General features: G+C 32.3%; 1 protein-coding gene across 1 annotated transcript in view; it reads right to left on the bottom strand.

The window, feature by feature from the left end:
* Positions 1-6,033: 6,033 nt before the first annotated feature.
* The window catches only part of Smp_139070 (3bp-1 related rhogap), a gene marked incomplete at its 5' end in the record, with an annotated part of 41,887 nt that continues 24,364 nt past the window's right edge, over positions 6,034-23,556 (bottom strand). The window contains 7 exons of the mRNA XM_018800068.1: positions 6,034-7,018; positions 11,501-11,765; positions 12,545-12,642; positions 14,918-15,169; positions 16,796-16,947; positions 19,687-19,689; positions 19,911-19,955. Of these exons, the coding sequence (XP_018653918.1) occupies positions 6,559-7,018; positions 11,501-11,765; positions 12,545-12,642; positions 14,918-15,169; positions 16,796-16,947; positions 19,687-19,689; positions 19,911-19,955 (1,275 nt within the window). The 3' untranslated portion in view covers positions 6,034-6,558. The remainder of the gene's footprint in view (positions 7,019-11,500; positions 11,766-12,544; positions 12,643-14,917; positions 15,170-16,795; positions 16,948-19,686; positions 19,690-19,910; positions 19,956-23,556) is intronic.

Genomic DNA, 23,556 nt, shown 5'->3' with positions numbered 1-23,556 from the left:
TTTTACGAATTCACTTTGTCATTCAAAACTAATTCTTTATATTTAGTCTCTTTTTAGTTGTCATTACTATCATTGTTGTTCTTGTTTATTTCATTTAGCTCTGATATCATGAGGCAACTTGGATTAGTGCTTATTTCGTTCAAGTCCTTTCTTGATCATTATTGGACTCGGCAAACGTAATTTTAGCTTCTTTCTTATTAGTTAAATCAAAAATAATAAATTTGTACATTCCCATCTATTGAATAACAATTAGTCAAATTGAAGTATAAGAGCAAGTGATTTTAACATAACAACCAATACAGATAATGTTTCAGACTTTGGCCCACATATACATTTTTTAGACAGTAGTAATGTCTTCTAGTAGTCCAGATCTCAACGGATATAGTATTTTTAAAAATCACTAACCTAATAGTTGGAAATCTCTTTCCCTAATAAATGTGGTAGCAACGGTGATTTTTTAGTTTAATCGTGATACAAACTATTAAAAGTTCGACATATCTCAACGGCTTTGAAAAGTATATATATATATATATATATAATAGTACGCTTAACTACGCCTTTACAAAACATATTCAATTGGACAATCAGGACATAACTAATCAGATAGTTAACATACATATGAATAATCAGTCATGCGATTATCGTAAGCAAGTACACTTGTTGATAATTTATGCATAAAATTGAACTGTAATCAGATTATCAATTAACAGTCACTTTATGTGACACAAATGTTATAGTGAAACTTGGTCAATATAGTCATTAAAATGATGAGAAATGCACAAAGTCGATTTGAACTCATTGATCCACAATTAGTTAAGCGAAATGCATGTTATTTAAGGTGATTCTGTACAGATTGCAAATAATCACCCTCCCCATCCTGGACTCCAATAGAATAGAACAGAAAACCAAACGACACTGGTGCTTCGTTCTAGTCTAGGACTATATCAGAAATGTGCACTAGCAGTCTAACGTAAAAGTGAATTAGGTATCTTCTTGTCATATAATAAGACACTGTTGAGTTTCTAAATTAGAATTCATTAGTTAGTAGTTTCAACTTCAAAAATTTGTAGCCAATCGCATTTTCGATAAATTCTCTTCAGGTTCTACAATTATATATCCTAATTAATAATCCACTTGATCGAATTGTAATTACACTATTATATCTCTCTCACCCTATCTGACCCATATTTATTCTGATCACAGATCTTAAATTTTCACTTTACATATATACAGATTCAAGTTAACGTTCTATATGAGTCATATCAACATTAACAATTTTATTCTATTTGGTTTGACAATCCTAAATTTACATGCTTTTAACGATGTACTTTGCCTTTAACTTGGCCATTTTTTCGGATTATTAATTTGGATATATAATTGTAGAAGCTGAAGAGAATCTATCGAAAAGAATATTCTTCGTTCAAATATTAGTCTTTTAATATGATGGGGATCTTTAAACGATTAAAATGTTGTGAACAACCCATTGCGTTGAAGGTGCTCAATGAGTTCCTGAAGTATAACGTAAAGCTCACTGAAACGAAAACTACAATTGATTTTATCAACAAGTGCATCGAGTCAGGTCACTATCCGAAATTATACTATACATCACTGAGACGCAACGGTGTCTACCCCAATCGAAAGACGCTGAAACGTCACGCCCTAAATCAGATTGACGCCCTGCATTCGGACATAAATGAGATACAGATGAATGTTTTCCGCAGAAAGTACGCAGTAGATGACTTAATGGAGGATTTAAAAATACCTTTCATGGACTATATTACTAATGTTATGGATCATAGATCAGGGAAGAAACTCATTCAGCTTTTGAAAGGTCTGGAAAATCACACAGCTGAAAGCAAATTTCCAACTGACTCTAAAAGGTATGTGCATAATTTCTCGGATGTTGAACTGGATAACGATAAACTAGGGGTGTTATCCTTAGGTCTAAAGTTTTGTGATACCCGTAATAATTGTAACCACATAGATACCGATATACAGTCTGAGAATCTATACAGCCAGACACGTGATTTAGTGGCTAATTCTGATCAACAACTGGAGCACTTTAAATCTACTCTTGTGGACTGTTGCTACCAGTATAAGAACAATAAATTTAAGTACAAAAGTATTCTTACAAAAAGACATAAGGAAGCTATTAACGTACTCCTAAAGGATGAGACGTTATTGATTACGAAACCTGACAAAGGTTCAGGAGTGGTTCTTCTCAATAAAAACGATTATATTGATAAAATGGGGACCATCTTAAATGACATTAAAATTTCAAAAAATAACTAACCATAAAGATCTCAATATGAAAATAGAGAAGGAGCTTACTAGTTCTTTCAAGAAGCTCAGAGACAACCAGACTATTTCGTCTGGTTTATATGAAATGATTAAACCAGTTGGAACCTATCTGCCAAGACTGTATGGATTACCAAAGGTACACAAACCGGGGATCCGATTAAGACCTATTTTAGATATGTATAACTCTCCTTATCACACTATAGATAAATAGTTGGTAACTTTATTGAAACCTCTCCACGAAAAGCTGGTAAAACATAGTGTTAAGGATGTATTTCAATTTGTTGATAAAGTAAAAAATGTCAATACTTTGGGACTAAAGATGATATCTTTGGATGTAACATCACTATTCACGAATGTCCCACTTCTAGAGACCGTAGAATATATAGGGGAACAACTGATTGAAAATAAAATTGAAACTACAGTTCCGATTAATGTCTTGAAAGAGTTATTACTGAAATGCACCATGAATGTAAATTTCAAATTCAACGGTGAAATATTTAGACAAACAGATGGTGTGGCAATGGGTTCACCTCTGGGCCCTATACTAGCTGATATATTTCTAGCTAAACTAGAGAACGGTCATCTGAAAAAGATTATTCAAGAATTCAAATTTTACTGCAGGTATATGGATGACACATTCATCCTGTGTAAAGATAATATTTCACAACAAGATGTGCTTAGGCAGTTTAACGAAGTGTATCCAGACATCCAGTTTACATCGGAGGAAGAGAGTGGTGGCCGAATAGCCTTTTTGGACGTCCTCTTAACTAAGAGATCAGATGGATCGTTAAGAAGAAACATGAACAGAAAAAGTACGTGGACTGGACAGTATACACACTTCCTTAGCTTTGTACCTCTACAGTACAAACGAAACCTAATCAAAACCCTTAGCTATCGAATACGCACTATATGTTCGGCGGATGTAGTTGACAATGAGCTAAACACATTGCATAATGCTCTGAGGGAGAACGGGTATCCCAGAAAGTTTATAATTAAATATATGATCTTTAAAGTGAATTCCAAACAGGCGAATTCCAAACGGTCAAGAAAAAGTCCTTGTTCATGCGCCTACAATTCAGGGGGGATGCCGCTAGCGAAATACTTGCTCAGAGATTACGCAGATCTATCCAAAAATCTTTCAACGCAGGTGAACTACGTTTAGTGTTTTCTACGCGTCCAATGGTGACACCGAGGCTTAAAGATGAAGTTCCTAGAATGACCACTTCATTTTGTATTTATCAGTTCGACTGCTCCTGTGGAGCAAGTTATATTGGTCGAAGTTCTAGGAATTTACATTTTCGTGCTCGTGAACACCTCCCAGAGTGGCTAAGCAAAGGTCTGATGAGGAAAGTAAACAGCTCGATTTTGGCCCATTTAGTACAAACTGGTCATAGTGCCAGTATAAACCAATCTTTTTCAATTATTTATAGGGTCAGTAACTTTTTGCCTAAGCTTGTCAGACTTAAAGTCCTTCAAACGGCGGAGGCAGTAGCCGTTAGAATGAAGAAACTTGGGATTTTTAAACAATCGCATTTTTATTCATTTTTCTCGCTAAAGTTCAACTACAGATAATTCAGATATATCGTTGCTCTTTTTTTACCCATAATTGACTGATCTCTTCCTTACTGTAAATTAGACGGCTTTAAAATCCAAATAATATCTTCAAATAGTAATGATTACATGAGTTTCTATCAAACAACCTACGTGTGCCTAAGATTTGAAATGAATAAATTGGTCCTGTAAACGGTTTAACAGATGAAACAATGAGAATAGATGTGTAAAAATGGTTAGCATGTCAGAAACCATTTATTTGACTTTATCAGATAAAAAAATGTTGCCAAAATACATTATAGGTAATCAACAAGCAATATTACACTACCTTGTGTGATTTTTATTTAATATTGGATGTTAACAATACTTTCAATCAAGTAACCGAATTACTTAGGCCTTAATACTACTACGGTTTAGTAGTTGGGAAGAAACGACTATTTCAGAATTATGAAGGAAATTAATCATCACCCGATATTAACGAAATCAATTAATAGGACAATTCACTTAGATAGTAAACGGTGATTATTCCAATTAGATAGGTTTTCATTTAAAAACTCATCAAATCATCAGAAAAAACCTAGATACCACAGAATAGTTGTAAACCATATAAGTTCTATGATGATGTTCTTAAATAAATCGTGAAAGAAAATTCAAATGATTCTTGATGTGAACAGAACGGGAGCTATTTTGGGGGATCTTATTTCACTTAATTCAAAGTTGTGAAATACGAACTTATTTTTGTCCCTAATTTATTCTATAAACAATAAGGTATCGTTTAATGGGTGACTCACTACCAAATCAATTTCCATTGCAATCCATTGTGATTTCAACGTAACTTATTGTTCTCTATTTTTCTACCGCAATCCCCAGTTTGGACACAATTGTATTTTTCTATTTGTTTGTGCGTTAAGGCCATGTTAGTCATCTATTAATTTGTTTATCTTTCACACTAATCGAAAGCAGGAATACACCGAATAGTGTTTAAGTTGAATGGTCTTCACTCTCGCTTGTCAACTAATCAGGTAATAGAGTAGTTTTCGTCACTCTGTTCAAGGCCGTTTGAGTTCCATTCGGACTCACACATTCCTAGCCCCAAGGTTGAACTAGTTAGCCTATCGTGTCAAGGCCTCAAATTAGATCGAAACAAGTTCTCTCCTGAATATTGTTGAGTAGACAGATCAAGGATGTGATAATACTCAAGAAAAGGTCACTTAACATTCAAGCCGAAAATACTTTAAAGACTTAATTAAAATGGCTTCAAATCAATTTCACTTGAACAAATCGACAAACAGAATAATCATATATAAAAACAATAAACGCCAACAACAGCTACTAGCATCTAAAAATTGATAACTACATAAAATTCAATTACTTTTATCCGCACAAATTGTGGAAGGATTTCCACGTGCTAAAGACAAAAATTAAAGTAATTACGATCGGTTAAAGAATAGTAATAATAGTCAGTAACAGTAGTAGTCTTCGCTACTCTGGTCACGTTTATTTTCGTTTACTTGGTAATTGTTTCAAAGAAAACAACGGGTTTTTATTCAAAAATAACATTTTTTGCTTATTTCTTAAAGAAAATGGAAGACGACCATCTTAAAGATTTTTAAAAAAAAATAACAACAGTAAAACAAGTACAAGTAGTTTAGGGAGATAAAAATAAAATCAAAATTTCATGTTCAAGCATCTGATCATATTGACAGCTAACACAGCAAATATTGGAATAGTCACTAATCAATCAAGAAATGAAATTAAAAAAAAAGCCGTCAAACTCGAAATTATAGATTCAAAAATAGTATATAGTGTCTACAGATTAAAGAATATGACAATATAATAACGAAACTATTTGTAATGTGGAAACTGATTCCTGTTGTAGAGGCAAAAGATATTGTGTCACTTAATTCGATAATTGATATGCATATGCTTCGAACTGTCATCATTACAAGTTATATATATGGTTGTATTACCCAAGAAGAATCACAACTCTCTTGTACAATATTATAAACTGATACAATAAACTAACGAACATGAATACTAAATAATTAATATAGTTGGAATGTATTAGGTCACTAAGGAAAATTAATAATTTTTATACTTTTTTTTTAAAGTATACAAAAATAAACAAGTTGGTTTATGAAGGAAGTTGAAATCTTTGGTGCAGTGTGTACACACACATACAACAAACAGTATTGAGAACGATCTAGTGAAATCATTTAAACATACATTCATTGTTCACTTACGTCGTTGTACATTAGAGATACACATGAAGCCGAATATAGATGAAGTTGGTAAATGGATACATATGTATGTATGATCATGCATAACAAAATATTGTTTATTGTTTACAAAATTGTAATAAATAGAAATATTATAGTTTCTTTTGACAAACAAAACAAAACACATGAATGATTTGTATCAGGAAATGTATGATAGAGAATTTAGAAAAAGTTACCAATATCAAATGATAGGAGAGGAGAATTACACATTTAATTCATAAATAAACTACTATTACTACTTATAAATGAAAAAAGTAGTAGTCAGAAGTATTACAAACATAATCAATCAATAGGGGTTTTCATAAATTCAGCAGTTTTTAATTGTTTGAAAAAAAACTTCGAAAAAAGTGGAAGAGTACTGATAATAATTTCTGTTGAGTAGGAAAAAAAAACAGACACACTCATAGTTGAACACAAATCGATTATTCTACATAACAGTTACATTATCAGTATCTAATTCTGATGTAGAATTATTCGACTTGGAGTTAGCATCAGGTGGTGGGGGTCGTTTAGGAGGTAGATCTCTACTCAGTTTCATTTCTTGAATAGTTGGTGACGTGATCATTTGTGATGGTAATGACAATTTGTGAATATGATCATTAGGTGTTAATTCTGTGCAGCTAGTGGTTGAGCTATTGATAAGTTGTGGAAGACTTTCATGATGAGAATGATGAACTGATACTTCTGAATTATTACTGCTACAAATGCTGTTACTATCACCATCATTTCTGTTTTCCGTGTCAATGCCAGAGGGATTTTCCGATCTTTCAGGATCATTATTACTCACATGAGTTATTGAATGATTGGTTGGGTTTAAAAGAACTGGTGGTTTTGGAGCAGCATTTTTCTTTCGTTGAAGTATAGGAGTAGTACTTAAATTTGACATCCTTGTAAGAAACATAAACAAAATCAAACAACAACAAAAAGGTAATTTAATGCTGTGAAGAAAATGACACGAGTATGAAGAAAACTAAATATACTCACTCAAATACTATATACATATGCCAGAGAAACTTCTGAGCTGATTACCAGATTCTTAGTTTTCTTTCAAGACAGTGTTTTGGAAGGAATACCTGTGAGATCATTCATGAGTGACGACAGTCCTAGCATAAACAATCTACGAACTTTACGGAAGTGCACCATATATCATGTCAAATACATACAATACGTTATGTTCTTTGGCGCGTACGTTTACTGTGTTTAACTAAAAACTTACTCATAGGATATTTCATCTGAAACATCTCAAATGTTTCTTTCTCTGAACGGCAAATATAAAACCACTCCAATATATAAATTTGTTTAGATTCCACTGTTACTTGAATGATATTCAAGAAGACAGTCCGATATTTGTCAACTAATTTACAAAACAACATTCCTCACAAAAAAGAAAAGTGGACCAGGGAGTTCATACCAAGAGGAATGCTGTTAATATACATAAACACGAACTTTCTGAAATCAATGCACAGGATAATGAAAATGTAAAACCCTAATCGTAAATGTCCGATTTTGGGCTGTGTCTAATCTTTTTTTAAAAATTGGTTACTTGCTACGTGCTAGGTTGCATAAAACAAGAAAAGGAATGTCTAGGAAAGTCGTTTTATACACCAGTCCTGAATTACCAGAAGTAAAAAGCCGTATTAGTTCAAAGGCATGTCAGTTACTGGAAACTGGAATGCGTACAGAAGTTTGTCAAACGATCAGGTTATCAGAAAACACCTTTACAGTTAAAGATAGTACGGGGAGGTATACTGTAGATACGGATGTTATAGAATACAATTGCTTTTCTATATATGAAATGAATTTATTAAGTCGACATCTTATCAACTAAGCTTTCCAGTTCAATGAATCGATCACCCAAATTAGCTTTTGTACAAAACGATGGGTTTAGTTCAGCGAGTATTTAAACCCTAATGAATTACCACAACGAATACCGAACACGGTAGTCCAACGGCAGCCGACTAGAAGTGATAAAATGAAACATATTAGTCAAATCTTAATAAATCATCAAGAATTTTGGCTAGTAGTCAATTATATTTTACATAACTTATCTAGTTCCATGGCTGCACCGGTGGATCCAAGTTCAATTTCTGAATTTTATTCACAAGTTGTATTTAATACAACTGACCATTTGTGTAACAACACTGGCGAAACATTCATTTCCGTAGACCAAGAAACGGAAAAAATCAACAGTAGAAGTGATGGTTTCGGAAATGTAGATCTGAATGTTCCTATATCCAGTGATAACAATGAAGACAGGGGTGAAGCGAACGTGTATATGCAAGTGAATTATGAAATCCCTGAGCCTGGTGAAGAAACTAACGATGAAAATGTTGATATTTGTGATAAATGTTTGTTCCAGCCGCAAGCGTCGAAAACGGTCCTAGTGAATGGGTCAGATGTTCAAGATGAAGCACATTCAGTCATCTTGTCAGTCCTGCAAGGATCGCTGGAGATGACCTCCTGTGTAGGGAATTCTACGGCTATGATAAATAGTCATGGGTTCTGTAAGTAGGTACCACACGTAATGATACATTTTCATTGTAGATGTCAACAAGCATTCAATGAGAACGCAAAATGACGCTTTCTAGGCCCTTCTCAAAAAACTGATTTAAAACTCCGGCCTTTTTTTTCATTCAATGTATTGACAATAAGCCGGTCAATCGATAGAAATAACTATGTAGTAAGCTTCTTACTAAGTGCGCACCACATATAGCATAGAAAAGATCAAGTATAATTGCCTAATAATAAGTATGAATTTCTGTATTAATAACCTTTACATAATATTTTGTTTTGATTGTGATCAGTAAGTTTCCAAGACAGATTAAACTATTTAATGTCAAGCAATTGACCTGTATCAGACAGTAAACATAAGTCATTCTACGTCTGAGACAATTCCGATTGTATTTATTGTCTGTTTGACATGATTTTTATATTTTCGTTTATACATTATCGATACCTCATTTCACCACTGAATTCAAACTAGTGACGTTAACAAAATATATGCGTACAATTGAAAGGACACGTTACATGATTACATTCAATGATTCATTCGGTGTTGTAACGAAATGAGAATTGTATATTGAATTTTTGATGAAATTAATAACAGCTTACAATTGAATATTACATTACACATGGTAAAAGTATATATAATTGCGATTGTCCCTATACACATAACTAACTGTTGAACATGTTTGGACAAGAGTCCAACATCAACTTGTGTTAAGCCTTATATATCGTGGACAATTACCATTTTTATTATTGAACAGTTAGATCACCGAAAAAAAGTTAAACACCATTACTTGTCTTATTTACTATTAATTAAAGCTTGTTACTTGGAGAACATATTTTTCCAAATAAATGAACCGACTGAGACAACTGTTTATAAACCTACGATAGAACCATGAAAATGGGGCATTACTGACAGAACCCACCCAATCAAATTAGAATAAAATGGTGGGTATTAGTGAAACAGTGATTACATAATTCGTATGAATCACACAGTAAGGTTAGAATGGACCCATCACATGAGTAGTTTTTTAAAGACAAAAAAGAGAAATATATTTCATTCCCCACCACATCCCTAAACTTCAACTAACAGCACGCAGTCTAGGAAATACTGGAAATTTTTTAACTACGATACGTAAACAATCGCTATCTATTCTAAAAGACACGAGAAATAGAGTGCGCATTATTGAAAGTCACTATTAAAAAGAGGCTTTTTAATAAGAGCAACCATCGAAAAGGCGCATTTTATTAAAGGCAACCGTTGAAAGGGGGAATAACATTTTTAAGGTCATGAAATCTGTCCAATCTTCACTCTGTCCCTTTGCCTATACAATCAATCAAAAACGCAGTTTTCTAGACGTCTAATGGAGAGTCTACTTTCAAAAAATACTGTAACTATTCGAATTTGGTAACAATTTGTTATTGTTGTTACTCCAGTCATCTTATCTCGTGTCCATTTTGAACACTTTCGGGATAGTCACTTTAGAGGTATGCTTATGTTGAAAGCGTGAGTCTTATGTGTTTGGGATTCCCAACAGAATAAAAGTTTATTAGACTACCTTAGGTGACCGGAAATGTTAAACCATAACTACGATTAGATATTTGTAATGAAAATGTATGATCAACAGAATACAAGGTCGAGCAGCTTCATCAATATAAGCGGCATATCAAATAGTGACTTCAGTGCCGACTGGCTCATCGTATGTAGTATCAGCTCAACTTCCATTTGTCAATCTAAGGAAACAGAACATGCAACTTGACGGTCAAGAGATCTTATCAAATCCAATTTCCCTGGATGTACTAGATTTATCCTCTGAGTACAAGACAAGTGTGAAGGTAGAAAATTTCTTTCCTCATGACAGTGGGCCACATTAAAAAACGAATTCTAATATTTTATACATCTGAAAAGTTGGTTTCTTAATGATCAAGTATATGAGGTCTATTGGAAACTATAGACAATTAAAAGAACTAAGAATTGCTAACATACCGAGAGTAAGAACAAAGATTTAAGCAGAATAACATTAATGTAGTTTATTTTGTTAGGTTCTCATAAGTTGCTTACAATGTGAAATACTAAAAAACGAAAATTACGAAGTGGGTTGAAAGTAAACACATAAATTAGTATGGTTAGAATTTGTTTTCATCACACATCAGATCTGACTTACGATACTTAAATTATTGTTCTTACTCTCTTTAAAGAACGGAACTATATACACAAAACACAGGAACAGTTATTTATCTCAACATTTAAGACTCTTAGCTATACTATCAAATCATGTACATCATCAACTGAGTCAAGGTCGACAAAACTAGTACAGCTGTTAAATGACACGATTACATTGATTTTTTTTCTGGCTGTTCATCTATCTTGTTTATTTTTTACTGCTATACACTATGTGAAATAAAATACGTACGTTTAAATCATTGATCGACAAGGTGTAGAAGTTTGCTCACTTCTGATCTTGATTGGTTACATTACATGACCCATCATTGAATAAGTGTGAATCATTCAACCATATTGCAACTGCAATTATGTGTTGGTTAGAGAGACACATGAGGAATTGTAACTCCGATAAGTAATAATTCTTCAAATAAAGAGATCAGATGTTATTAACTGATATTTCTGAAGTTCAATGAGACACAAATTATTGGGGAAGGAAAGGAGCAACTACACTTACAGATTCGCGTTATCCAGTGAAATTTACTGGGATTTCTATATAAATTCAGTCAATAATCATATAAAGACCGTAGATTCATATTCTTCAACGATGATTTTATCGATAACTAATAACAAGAACATACAAGTAAGAATGGAAAACATAATATTTTTAGAAAGAAAATAAGTTATTAAGGTAATCTAGTACCTGGAAGTTATAGCAGACTGAGTTGAATGACAAGTAGGAACACCGGAATCATGGTCAACACCAACAGGTTTTTTGGGAACAATTAATTGGTTAACATTCTGAGATGATTGTTCATTTAATGGTATGGTACTGCTATCTAGTCCATGGGAAACACCAGTGCCGGAATTCGACGACTTCAATGAAGTTACAGAACCAGTGACAGATGGACGATGTGAAGGAACTTTTATTCCGAAATAGGTTGGAACATGAGTTAGACGAAACGAGGCTGTCGTGCAAAAAGTAATCGAATAAAAATATGGACAAACACTCTAACAGTTACAAGCGTGAAGAAATTTCATTTTCAATTAACTTAATATATAAAATATAACACACGATCTATTCAATTTGTTGGCTAATGCGATTAATAGAAAAAGATCTACAAAAACTAATCAAGAAGAAAATTGTAAGATAAACTGTAGTACATATTATAAATAAAATATTAGGTAAGAAAATTTGATATAAGCCAGTGTGGACTCAAACATATATATATATATATATATATATATATATATATTCAGCTTTGATTCGACCAATAGTGTTAGGGTAGAGCGTCCATAGAACGTTGATGTACTTACCTGGATTACCTTTAATAATTGATTACTGCAAAGAGAATCAGGGATATATTTTGATGAAAAGTAAATAACAAACAGAGATAGATTAAGCTACTGTCTAGTGCTTTTTATTCTTCGTATTCCTTCAGATGATGCAAGAAATAATAACTAAATTCCATTAAATCATTAAAATCAGCACTAACAATTTCTGATACGAAATCGCTGTCAGAATTGAAAGTCATGGGTTAAGCCCTAGTGAGGCTGTAAATGTGTACTGAATAAATGAGTTCAATACTATGATAAAACAGATGTCTAGTGTTGCCTGGTTTTCAATATTTGTGCAACCGAAGTTAGATCATGTAGTGAAACTCCAAATTCTGTAATCAATTAGGTTAGTTCATTACTGTAAAACTACAGAATTATGTATGAAGAAATGTATCAAATCAGTCGTTACCTTGTTCTTGACCAAATAACTGTTCTGCATTTTGAATAAGAATATCTACTAAATGAATTCCTGGACCATTGCTTTGTAAGAAATCTAAAGATTTTCCTCTGAATACAAAAATAATAAAATTAATTGAATATGGTGTTATAACATTTCATTAATAATAACAGACAATGAATGATAAAATGGTGATGTATTTGTAATATCCTAATCGGTGAAAAATTGAATTCTTACATTTTGCTGCTGTATAAGTTTTATTATCATAAGACATATCCACCCAATGCTTAATTTATTTCTAAATTAAAAACTTAAACTCAAGTAAACCAAAATGGTTTTGAAGAAAAAAACATTTAAAAATGTATGAAAGATGAAGAAAATTTCCCTATTCATTGAGTTTGTAAAGATAAATTATGAGTCAATTGAAGCTAGACCACCATGGAAAACCTGGAAGCACTGGACGACCGTTTCGTCCGATTGTTGGACTCCTCAGCAGTGCGCATCCACGATCCCGCCTCGCGAGATTCGAACCCAGGACCTACCAGTCTCGCGCCATAGCACACAATCCCATCTGAAAAACAAATTAGTCAAAAGACCATAAACTTAGTTCCACTTTTTTTAAATTGTAAAGTGAGCAGAAACGAAGAATTGAGCACAATGACATGAATCCATTTTATTTTGTTAGCTTCTCTCATCGGCTGTTTACAACCTATATTTTAAAATCAAAGTTATCATATAAGTTAAAAGATAAATGACAGTGAAATCGGTTAGATGTTGTTATGTATCGTCATGGTGGAATGGTGATTCTAATAAATGTGATGAAATTGAACAAATGGACTGTTGTAAATAAATAGAATACGTGAGAGAAGACTCTGGATCAGCAAATATGATAATAAGTGATCACAAAGCTAAAAGATAACTGATTATGTAATGAGGTAGCTAAACACATTAATAGTTCGTTAAGACTAACATGACATCAGTCAATTAAAAATTAAATTATTCCAAATTAGAGAAAAAGTTGAAAGAACGATGAGATAAACTGACGATAACGTCACTATGGTGAAAAAATTATGAATTTTACGTGTATAGACACTGGGTTCGAATCCCTATATGAATATCAGCACTGAAATGTAGGAACATCAAACTGACAAACCCTGAGCAAGAGCAAATGCACAGTATGGATTTCATTGCTAATCATTATCCAACCCTTAAAGGAATATGACAATAACAACTTTACTCATAAAATATTGTTACTTCAACTAAACAGAAGTCATATGGTTATGTATGGTAGAACAAAACAGTATTTTCGGTACTCAGATGAATAGATTATGTTGAATAACAATTCAACTGGAAAGTAACAAATCAAGTTGACTAATAACATACACAAAATGAACAAAAACGTACGAATAAACTGAAAACAGAAACTTAATCACAAAATAGAAATGGAAATCATTTTTATGTGAGTTACATTGTAAATAAGACTAAAATTATATATATATATATATATATATATATATATATATATATATATATACCATATTATATATATACCATATTTTAAGCTACATAGTTACTCTGACCTTAAATAACGAGACTATAATCAATCACACTTATGACCTAAAAGAATTCTGTATTATTTACAGTACAACAGAATGTGTTGTTGTTTTACAGACCCTTAATCATTGAATTTATCATTTATGCAGCCTGGTTATTCAGTCTAACTAATAAACTAATCAACTTAACGATCTAACAAAACTTGAAATAGAAGTTAGTTGTTCAAAACTACGATGATTTGTAGTTCGGTTCAAGTAGTTTAATGGTGATTGGCAGAGTTAGCAGACTGTATTCGTCACAGATTGGCATTAGTTAGTGTAGCATTGAAAATCAAAGAGCAATGGAAGGGTATTTCGTCCCACTTTGTAAGTTAGCAGTGTAGAACTATGATAATGATAGCTAATGATAAATACGAACATGATCATGAATGTTTGAGTGAATATCCTTCAATAATGTGACATTGTTGTACGGGTTAGTTTTTAGAGAATCATAATGATGTTAGGACTTTATACTTACGGTTTCAAATATCGGGGTGTTTACCACTACTAAGCCTTAAAGTGATGATAGACACCGATATATTCATGAAGTTTACGGATTTTCTGCAGAACAACATAGACTAATCACACTCAGTAGCCTTGGATATCGATGATGCAACAAACACATACAAAGCCGTTACTAATAACAGTAGCAGACCGTTAAGCAAATATAAAAACAGTTTTTATCACTATGCCATGATGTAAGAATTAAGATTGAGATGATTTACGCATAGTAACTGGATTAGTCAAAATAAATCCAAAATTCATGCAGATGAAAATAATAACAATTACTTACAAATCTTCAGTTGGTCGTACTGAACTACCATTGACAATATTATTACCAGTACTCATGGAACAGGATGAAAGTCTATACACGTTTGGTGCAATTACTATTGATAAATTATCAGAAGTCATTTTATTCACATCTGATTGACTAGACAATTTCTGCAAGAAACACATTAAATAGCCTAAATTTAAACGAAACTCCTTAGGCATTTTTTCAAGGCAACTACGAATTAACTGTAGATTAACCGCTGTTGAATTCGGTCTATGATTAAAAAGAGGAAAAGACAGACAGAATGAATGATTTATGTGTTAAAAACAGTGATAGTAAATACAAGTAAACTATTTCTAACTATATAGAAGAAATGATTACAATTGAAAAAGGTATTATATCGAACCGAAGCGTGAATAATTTTAGTGAGAACCTATTGCTAAGAAGTTGGGTTATTGAGAAAATCCCTCTCCTGTGATTGTGAACATGAGGATTTAAATTTGAAATTCAAACAAACAATTCTACTTATAATACAATAAGGCAATAAGAACTTAAGTAGTCACAACAGTTACTTTGACGGATGTGTTAGGATCATCTGCAGTATGACTAATTGATTGATATTTTTTTACTGTAGAATTTTGGTACGATCATTACGAGAGTAAGCATCAAAATGTCGGGAGCCATATGATTTCGTTTAAGCAACTATTTACTACTATGACAGGGTCCCCAAGCAAAGATGAATCAGTTTCTGTATCGAATAATTTTCGAATTCAAGACAAGAAAACTATAATGTAATCTTTAAAAAAGTAGATAATCATGGGAAAACGAGTTCGTCTATTAAGTTAAACTACCCAAAAGAAAAAAAACATAGCCATCTGAATATAAATTATCTAAAGATCAGAAAAATACTAAGTGATAAACTATGAGGTTATTACAGCTTTAAAGAGGGTATATAAAGCATAACGTACTGAGAAGCAAATTCGGGAAATAAATCAAGTTCCGACTTTCTCGGAACAAACAACCTCCCAGGTCAGCTTATAACTAACTAGTCGAAGCCGTACTAAAAGCCCAACACGTGTATGGTCGTGATGGATGAATGCTATTGAGATGTGTCGAATTAGAACAAAACAAACTCACAGGACTATCTCATATCTAGTAGTTCTCCAAGTTAACAGAATAAGAATTAACAAAACATCTCTTTAATTATTTTAGTAATTTTATGTCAATTGTTTACAGAGAATATTTTGATAATGGTGTACAAGTTTTATGGTTAATTAACTGACAGATATAATGCTTACTGACAGATGATGAGCAATCAAACAATGAGATTGGCTGATAGCTTTTCAAGATATGAAAAGAGAAACTGGCAGAATAGGTTTCTCTTCGAACAAGGTGATATACCTTTACACAAAAATCAAACTTGATTCAATATCACTCAATAAATAACCGGTTGGAGGAAGTTAATTTGGAGGTCACTCATCAGCTAAAAAAATTTGCAACCTGACTAACAGACCCAATTTTTATCTACTCAATATAAATACTGAAAAACTGTCTCCAAAATGCTACTTTTAATTTTGTAAGTAGCATATATAAATATGAACACATCTGTTAAATGTTTTAATAGATAAGATAAAATGATTAGCGAGAAAAGCAGAAATTTACGATGCATTTTATATAAACCTTTACTTAATCGAAATTTCTTATAACGATCATCGGCGTTTCATTAATAATGATACGCCGATGAAATAACACATTCATCACCTAGAAATACACAAACCAAACAATATTCACAATTTGAGAGAAACATATGATCATTCACTAAACGCAAAACATTTTTTATGCAGTAAAAAAAATAAGGTGTTTCTAATTGAAATCTTTTATCCAAAAATAGTAAGTTACTTTTTAGAAGCAGCAGCCCATTGATCAGCAAAATCATAAGTGATTAGTGGCTCAGGAAGACTAAGCAAATATTGTTTCAAAGCACCAGCAACAACAGCACAGTCACATTTTCTAAATAAATGTTCATCGATTTGCATGACATTTAAGGCTTTCTGAATAATGATATAAAAAAAATGTTATTAATAATAATAATGAGGTAATGTACAGAAAATGTCGACTTATATATGTGTGGTTAAAACTATAGGATTGAAATAACATCATTATTACCAACATTTATTATAGGTTTATTAAAACACATTTACATTGTTACAAGGAGACACTAAACATATGCATATGCGCCACACTTCGTCACTCAATTTGTGTAAGGGCTGGAATACTACACGGGACCATCTGTTAAGATATCAAATGATCGGAGGTAATCGGCAAGACATTGGTGATCACTTAGTGATCAATTAATTGTAAGTGTCTCAGTATCATTAAAGATTAGTCGCGGCCCAAATAGTTAATTATACCACCTCAGACTGTGAAGCTGAGTAATGCGGGTTCAAATACCACAGAGAACACAAATTCTCTAAGACGACAGGCGTGTCTTTTTTGAAAGTGCATGAAACCTAAGTCCATGGTATCCTGGAGACTACCTCTAACCACTTGACATGAAACACCTATTTACAAAACAAGCTAATTTAAGGTGAATTGATTACATAAATGTGACACAGTGGTGTAAACCATCGACTTGAAAGCACTGGATTACAACTTAGGCAACAACCTACTTCAGAGTTTAAAAATTGAAAAGATAATTGTCTTACTAGGGAACTCATTACATAACGCTTGTGACATTACTTAACCAACCTCAACCCAACCGTTAAGCATGTGAAGTAGTGTTAAGATAATTGGTATTCAGATTTTATTTACCAATTTTTCAGGTTGACAGAACTAATAATAAGCCTTCAAACATGAGATATAAACTAATAACGAGCCTCCGAGTGATTTCCAAACGCTTATAACCAAAAAATGTGTCCATCCTATGATATTTCAATTAAAAACGTTTGGTAAAGTAATCAGCAAAAGCCAGTCACAACGTAGAACCTAGCATATGCGTACGTCAGCTCAAGTTAACATAGACCATTAGTACAAAAGAGATGAAATTGGCAGGCCAAATTTACGAATGGTAGAGGCAGTAATAGTATCAATGGTAAAAAGAAAGGTAAGGTATTGGAGGTACAATTCGAAAATGAAATATAAATTAGTGGATTATAAACAACGAAACGTTATGAGGAATTTAGTATCTCAGAATTTAAGGAAAGACAAAGAATGGATGCATCTGCGCCATCCAGACGATTGCGATCCATGTCATTCAAAGCCTCTAACCACTGATCACGATAATCACGTGGGCCCTAACCAGGTAATCTATACCTATTAACGTGGTTAAGTCCAATTGTTAGTGACTTCATAGACTGATGCCATATTTTGGTTCGGCAGCCCCTACATTTCTTCTAGCCTACTCCTGCACAAGAAAAAAATCACTCGTCGAGGTATGGGATGGTCGGACATGCGTAACAGCCACCTCAGTTAATGAGGGTTTACCACATTACCAATCGATTTCCCGTCTTTACCCAGTACTGATCCCTAACCGAGTCATTGCTTACTCAGTGGTCGCAAAATATACGAACAATGCTTTAGAAACACTTATGGTCGGATACCATTAACCTAGGAATGTCCTCTACTTTTAGTGGTCATGTTTTACATTCGTAAAGTAGGAAAGAGCGAACAGCTGCTTAGTAAAGTCATCCTTTAGTTGTGTTATATCTGAAGCGTCACGAATTCACTAGTAGCGAACGGAACAAAGACTTGTGACCAGGGACCGATAAGCTAGCTATTCTGACGCGACCCAGACCCAGCTAACTAGAGTAAGAAGTCCAAGTTGGAAGCGGGGAAGTCATATTCCGTAGCAGCCAGAAGCACAGCAATCAAATAAGGAAAAAAGTCAAGCGTATATATACAGCAACAGATTGTCCTTGGGCATCATTAATAAATAGCACACACAAAGAAACAATGGACCAATAGCGTTTAAGATAGTTTACAAGTGGGAAATATGATGTGAAGGTAAAAAGAGCGCGTTTGGCGCGAAAACAGTTAAATTCAAATTTCCAAAATAAAATTACAAAATTAAGCCACTTATCAAGTAAGTTCTGGGGATTTGACATCCCCAACAAGTTAGAAGACGGATATTTTGCCCAAAAACAACATTATGAGTTGGTGAATCATAAACTAACATTTGAATACAATACTGAATATTCATATAATGGAGTGAATAAAATAAAAGCAATGTATAAAGTTGTATCAAATAGAAATCAAAAGGTAAAAATAACAATAAGAGCACATATAAGTAGATAGTCCTCATCAGTTTTATGTATAGATGCATAATAACAAATATTAGTTAGACAATTAGTAGATAAAGGACTTGGAACAGTTTCAGTGAAACAGTAATTAAAATAATTAAGATATTCGTAAATATTCAGCCTATGAATATTTACATTAGTTGACAAGTGAACATCCTTGATAGTTCTTCCAATACTTATTGCTCTTTTCATTCATCTTCTCTGATGAGAACTTTTCCGATTTTATGATACGTTAACTATGTACAGTGATTTTTAATGAATGATACCATTATGTTTAAAGATGTAAACAGTTGACCAAAAATCGCGAATAATATTAATCTTATTCTGCTACATTAATTGTTTTTGCTTTAGTCAAAGCATAAATGTAATTAAAAATTCGGGTATAACAATCATTTTAACACTGACAGAAAGCCTATCAAGATAAGGTCAACTGAATATTGTTGACATATTGACTGCAGAAAAAGATTTTTAAAAAGTGTTTTGAATAATTACTACCTGAATGTATATTAAAAAGAGATTTGTTGTAACGTCACACAACTGGTGCTGAAAATTCTTCACCGTACCGAAATTTATAGCACTGGACAGAGCTGTTATAATTATTATCGTCATGATTATTAATGTTATAAAGAAGTACATAGGTAGTCATAGGAAATGTCCACAATATTATTATTTGTAAGCATTTTTTACAGTCTATAATGAGTATTTTTACTTACTACTAAAAGGTCTGTCCGTTTCTGGGATCCAGACTTTCGAAAAAGACCCTGAAACAGATAACAGGAAGAATTTAAAAATAATAGAATAACACTAATAATATAAGATACAACATACAAACAAATAATGGATACATAGAAAAGCCATATCCCAGTGAATTAGTTTATTGACATTCCAGTATCAAACAAGAAACTCTTGTACGTAAAAATACAACAAATAAACATTACCACCTTACTGACACTGATCGATTGAAAATTCACATCATATAACAACAGTAACCACATATTGAAATCAAACTAATTTCTGGGAGAAGGTTACAAAGATTTTAGAAAGCGACTAGCTGTTATGCAGATATTCACAGAAAATTGTTTAGTAGAAATATGGAACCCCTGAATAGTCAAACGAAGTAAAAACGACCAACTAACAGAGGCGATAAGTTATCTGGCCCTAATTGCAGATGAATAGTTGAAAAAAAGGAGTAATTCAAATTGAGATCAATCTGTTTATGACAATTTGTCCCAATGAATGAAAAACGAAAAACTAAGTTAATCCGATAACATATATGATTCCAATCTACTAACATTGGTTAGCTGGAATCCAATATCAATTAACAGTTCCATATACGTTCAGTAAAAATTACTATTGAAATGTATCTAACCACTTAGATACAGCTAAGGTATCACTGTATACTGTTTTGTATGACATTAGTGAAGCTGAGATTAATTTTACATTTTCTCTCGATACACTCACTTTCTTCTAATTACGTGTTCATTATTAGTAATTAGTACTAAATGACAAGGTATCATTCATATGACAGGTCCAAAGGTTATTGTCTAACCAATTGTCAGGATTAATATGATAAGAATACAGAAAAAATGACAAATAAACATATATACCAGGCTTTTTGTTGTTTAAATAACTTGGATAGACATAGATGAGTGATAACCATAATAAAAAGAGATAACATATTAATGTGTACATGGATATTGTCTCATTGAAATAACAATAATATTGCACTTAAAGAAGGTAAAAAAATTTATGTAAGTTTATATATGAATAACATCATGACTGTTAGAGTAAACATTAAGGAATTATCAAGAAAACTGTAAACAAGACTAAGGGTAGATATAAAATATGGCGACCCACATTACACGATAGCACTTAGATACAAAATAATAATAATCATCTAATCATATCTATTTTCGTGTTAACAGTCTATATAGGTTAAAAAATAAAGTATATTATGGTGTAAATTCTACATCACCTTCCGACATAACATCATTAAACCATTAAACATATTTTTTCTAAAGACATGAATTTGTTTTTGAACATATGAACTTGATTAATCCGAATAGCGGTAGTTTACAGAACGTGTTAATTGTATTTATTTATGATAGATATTCAGCTAAATACACAAATAGATCTGTTTTTATTTATAAATACTGAGTACAAGGCGCTAAAGAACAATAGATTCACAATTTTACTATGTAACCGCCTAATGTATATCCAAAATACAAACTTCGGATCTCAAGCGCATCAATTTGATAGGTTAGATATATTTTGGTTCTGTTTATCATTGCAAAGAACTTCCAAAAAGGAAAGAAAAAATAGCATAAATGAGAGGTATTTGGTACACAAAGCAGTACGAACATCTGTCGTAATGAGTGTAATAATTATGGTTGAACTCATGTTATAGTAAATGTTGACATGTTCAGTTTCATTAATTTTAGTACATATTTTAGTAAAAATCCTCTTTGTTATACTCTAGTTCAAATAAGTGAGTAAGCGAATATACATAGAAGCATATACGAAAACACCGTTTACTGAGTGGCCAAAGTGATGTACTAGTATACTTTGTTCTTTCAAATACAATAAAAAATCTCGAAATTTAATCTGATATATTATATATATGCACTATCGTTGATGAATATCAATAATTACAAAAATAAAAATAAAAAATAGTCATGCGACCTGCTGCATCAATCAGCCACTTAATGCTCATATAAAAACTTGATTCGATCGAACTTATGGAAATTGACGCGATGTTGTTAAGTGCTATTGAGATTGTAGACCGATTTCAGCTACATAGCCATTGGAAACCTGGAAGCACTGAACAGTTATTTCGTTCAAGTACAAGACTCCTTAGTAGTGTGCATTCATAACCCTGTCTCTAGGGGCCGAAACCAGGACCTCTGGTATTGTGCACGAACATTCAGTAGTGTACAACTTAGCTATTCGCACGCTAGATTGAAGGTTCGGAGTTTGTTCCCCGATAGCAGTAATAAAACCGGCTAGATAAAATAATATTAGTGGCGCATTAACTATATTCAGTGATCAATTAACATTAAGATTGCATCTAGTCATGTAAGATAATCAACTAAGTTTGGTCATTTTGTGGTGTATGCTACTTATTTCGACAAACATAAGTAGTATGTAACACCGATCAGAAATGGAACGCCTGAAAACAGAAGGTTGGGATGATCGAATCGAAGAGAACTGGAACAGAGAGTAATTGTTATGACAAAGAAGGAACAATGAAGTTTGAAACAATTGATGGAGAATTTGCAAATAAAAGATTGAACATATAGTTTTCATATTTTACGAGAAAGAACTCTGTAATTTTGTATTGAGGTACACTCTGTTGGCTCCACTTATGTTCTCATTCACAAAAACTGATAACTTCATATAAGTCAATTCACTTTTAGGTGCACCAATTTATTTTACTTTACTTTAGTGAAACATTTTTGAGAAATTTTTTATAATTAACATGATGTTCATGTGATGTATCATTTTGTAAAATCAATTCATTTACACATGTATATGTAACATCATCTAAAGGTAGAACCAACTCACATTCTTACAACGAGGTACAATAAGAAATTTTAAAGATGGAAACAATACCACCACCAATCATCTATACATGATAATCTATGTTTATATTAAAAAAAAATACAAACGTACAAAAATGTTTGACATTATTTTTTGACATTTATTGATCGACAGAATATATAATGCAAAATGATAACGAATAAGAGAGAGAAAAAAAAAAGAATGGATGTAAGGTATTCAACAATAATATTCAGAATTAAATATACAGTGAACGAACACCAATGGTATATAGATTTGTTGAAAATTGATTAAAGAACAATGAATACTTGGATAAATCTATTCTTTTATTTTTTTTTTAAGAAAAAAAACACGCTAGATCTCTTAAATAATAGCACAATGTATATTAGATGTAAATCAGTTAAATTCATTGAAGTAAATGACTAAATTATTATTATTATTAGCTTAATTCAATATTATATTTTTGGTACAATATAGAATTCTCAGCACAAAGTATTTCAACAAGATTCCGTTTCTTACTTCTTGGTCGATCCTGACGATAAATATTGAGTGGTCACCAGTTAGAAGTTAACAATCCAATAAGTCGACATCTAAATAATGTACATTCTTTTCGCTGTATATTGCTTGCCAGCAACCACGATATCTCTGATTGGACCTTTTGTAACTTGTACAATGAAAGGTTGTAGACTTTTCAGAAATACACCTGAATAGGTTATGAGATTAATAGCCATAATGATGTATTAGAACAAAAAAAATTAGATAAGTTGTTGAAATATCTAGATAGCAGGAACAGGTAGCCCAGAT

This window comes from Schistosoma mansoni, chromosome W (genome assembly GCF_000237925.1).
Source record: "Schistosoma mansoni strain Puerto Rico chromosome W, complete genome".
Classification (NCBI taxonomy): Eukaryota; Metazoa; Platyhelminthes; class Trematoda; order Strigeidida; family Schistosomatidae; genus Schistosoma; species Schistosoma mansoni.
The sequence above is the reverse complement of the archived record's forward strand: the minus strand, read 5'-3'. Positions and strand labels throughout refer to the sequence as shown.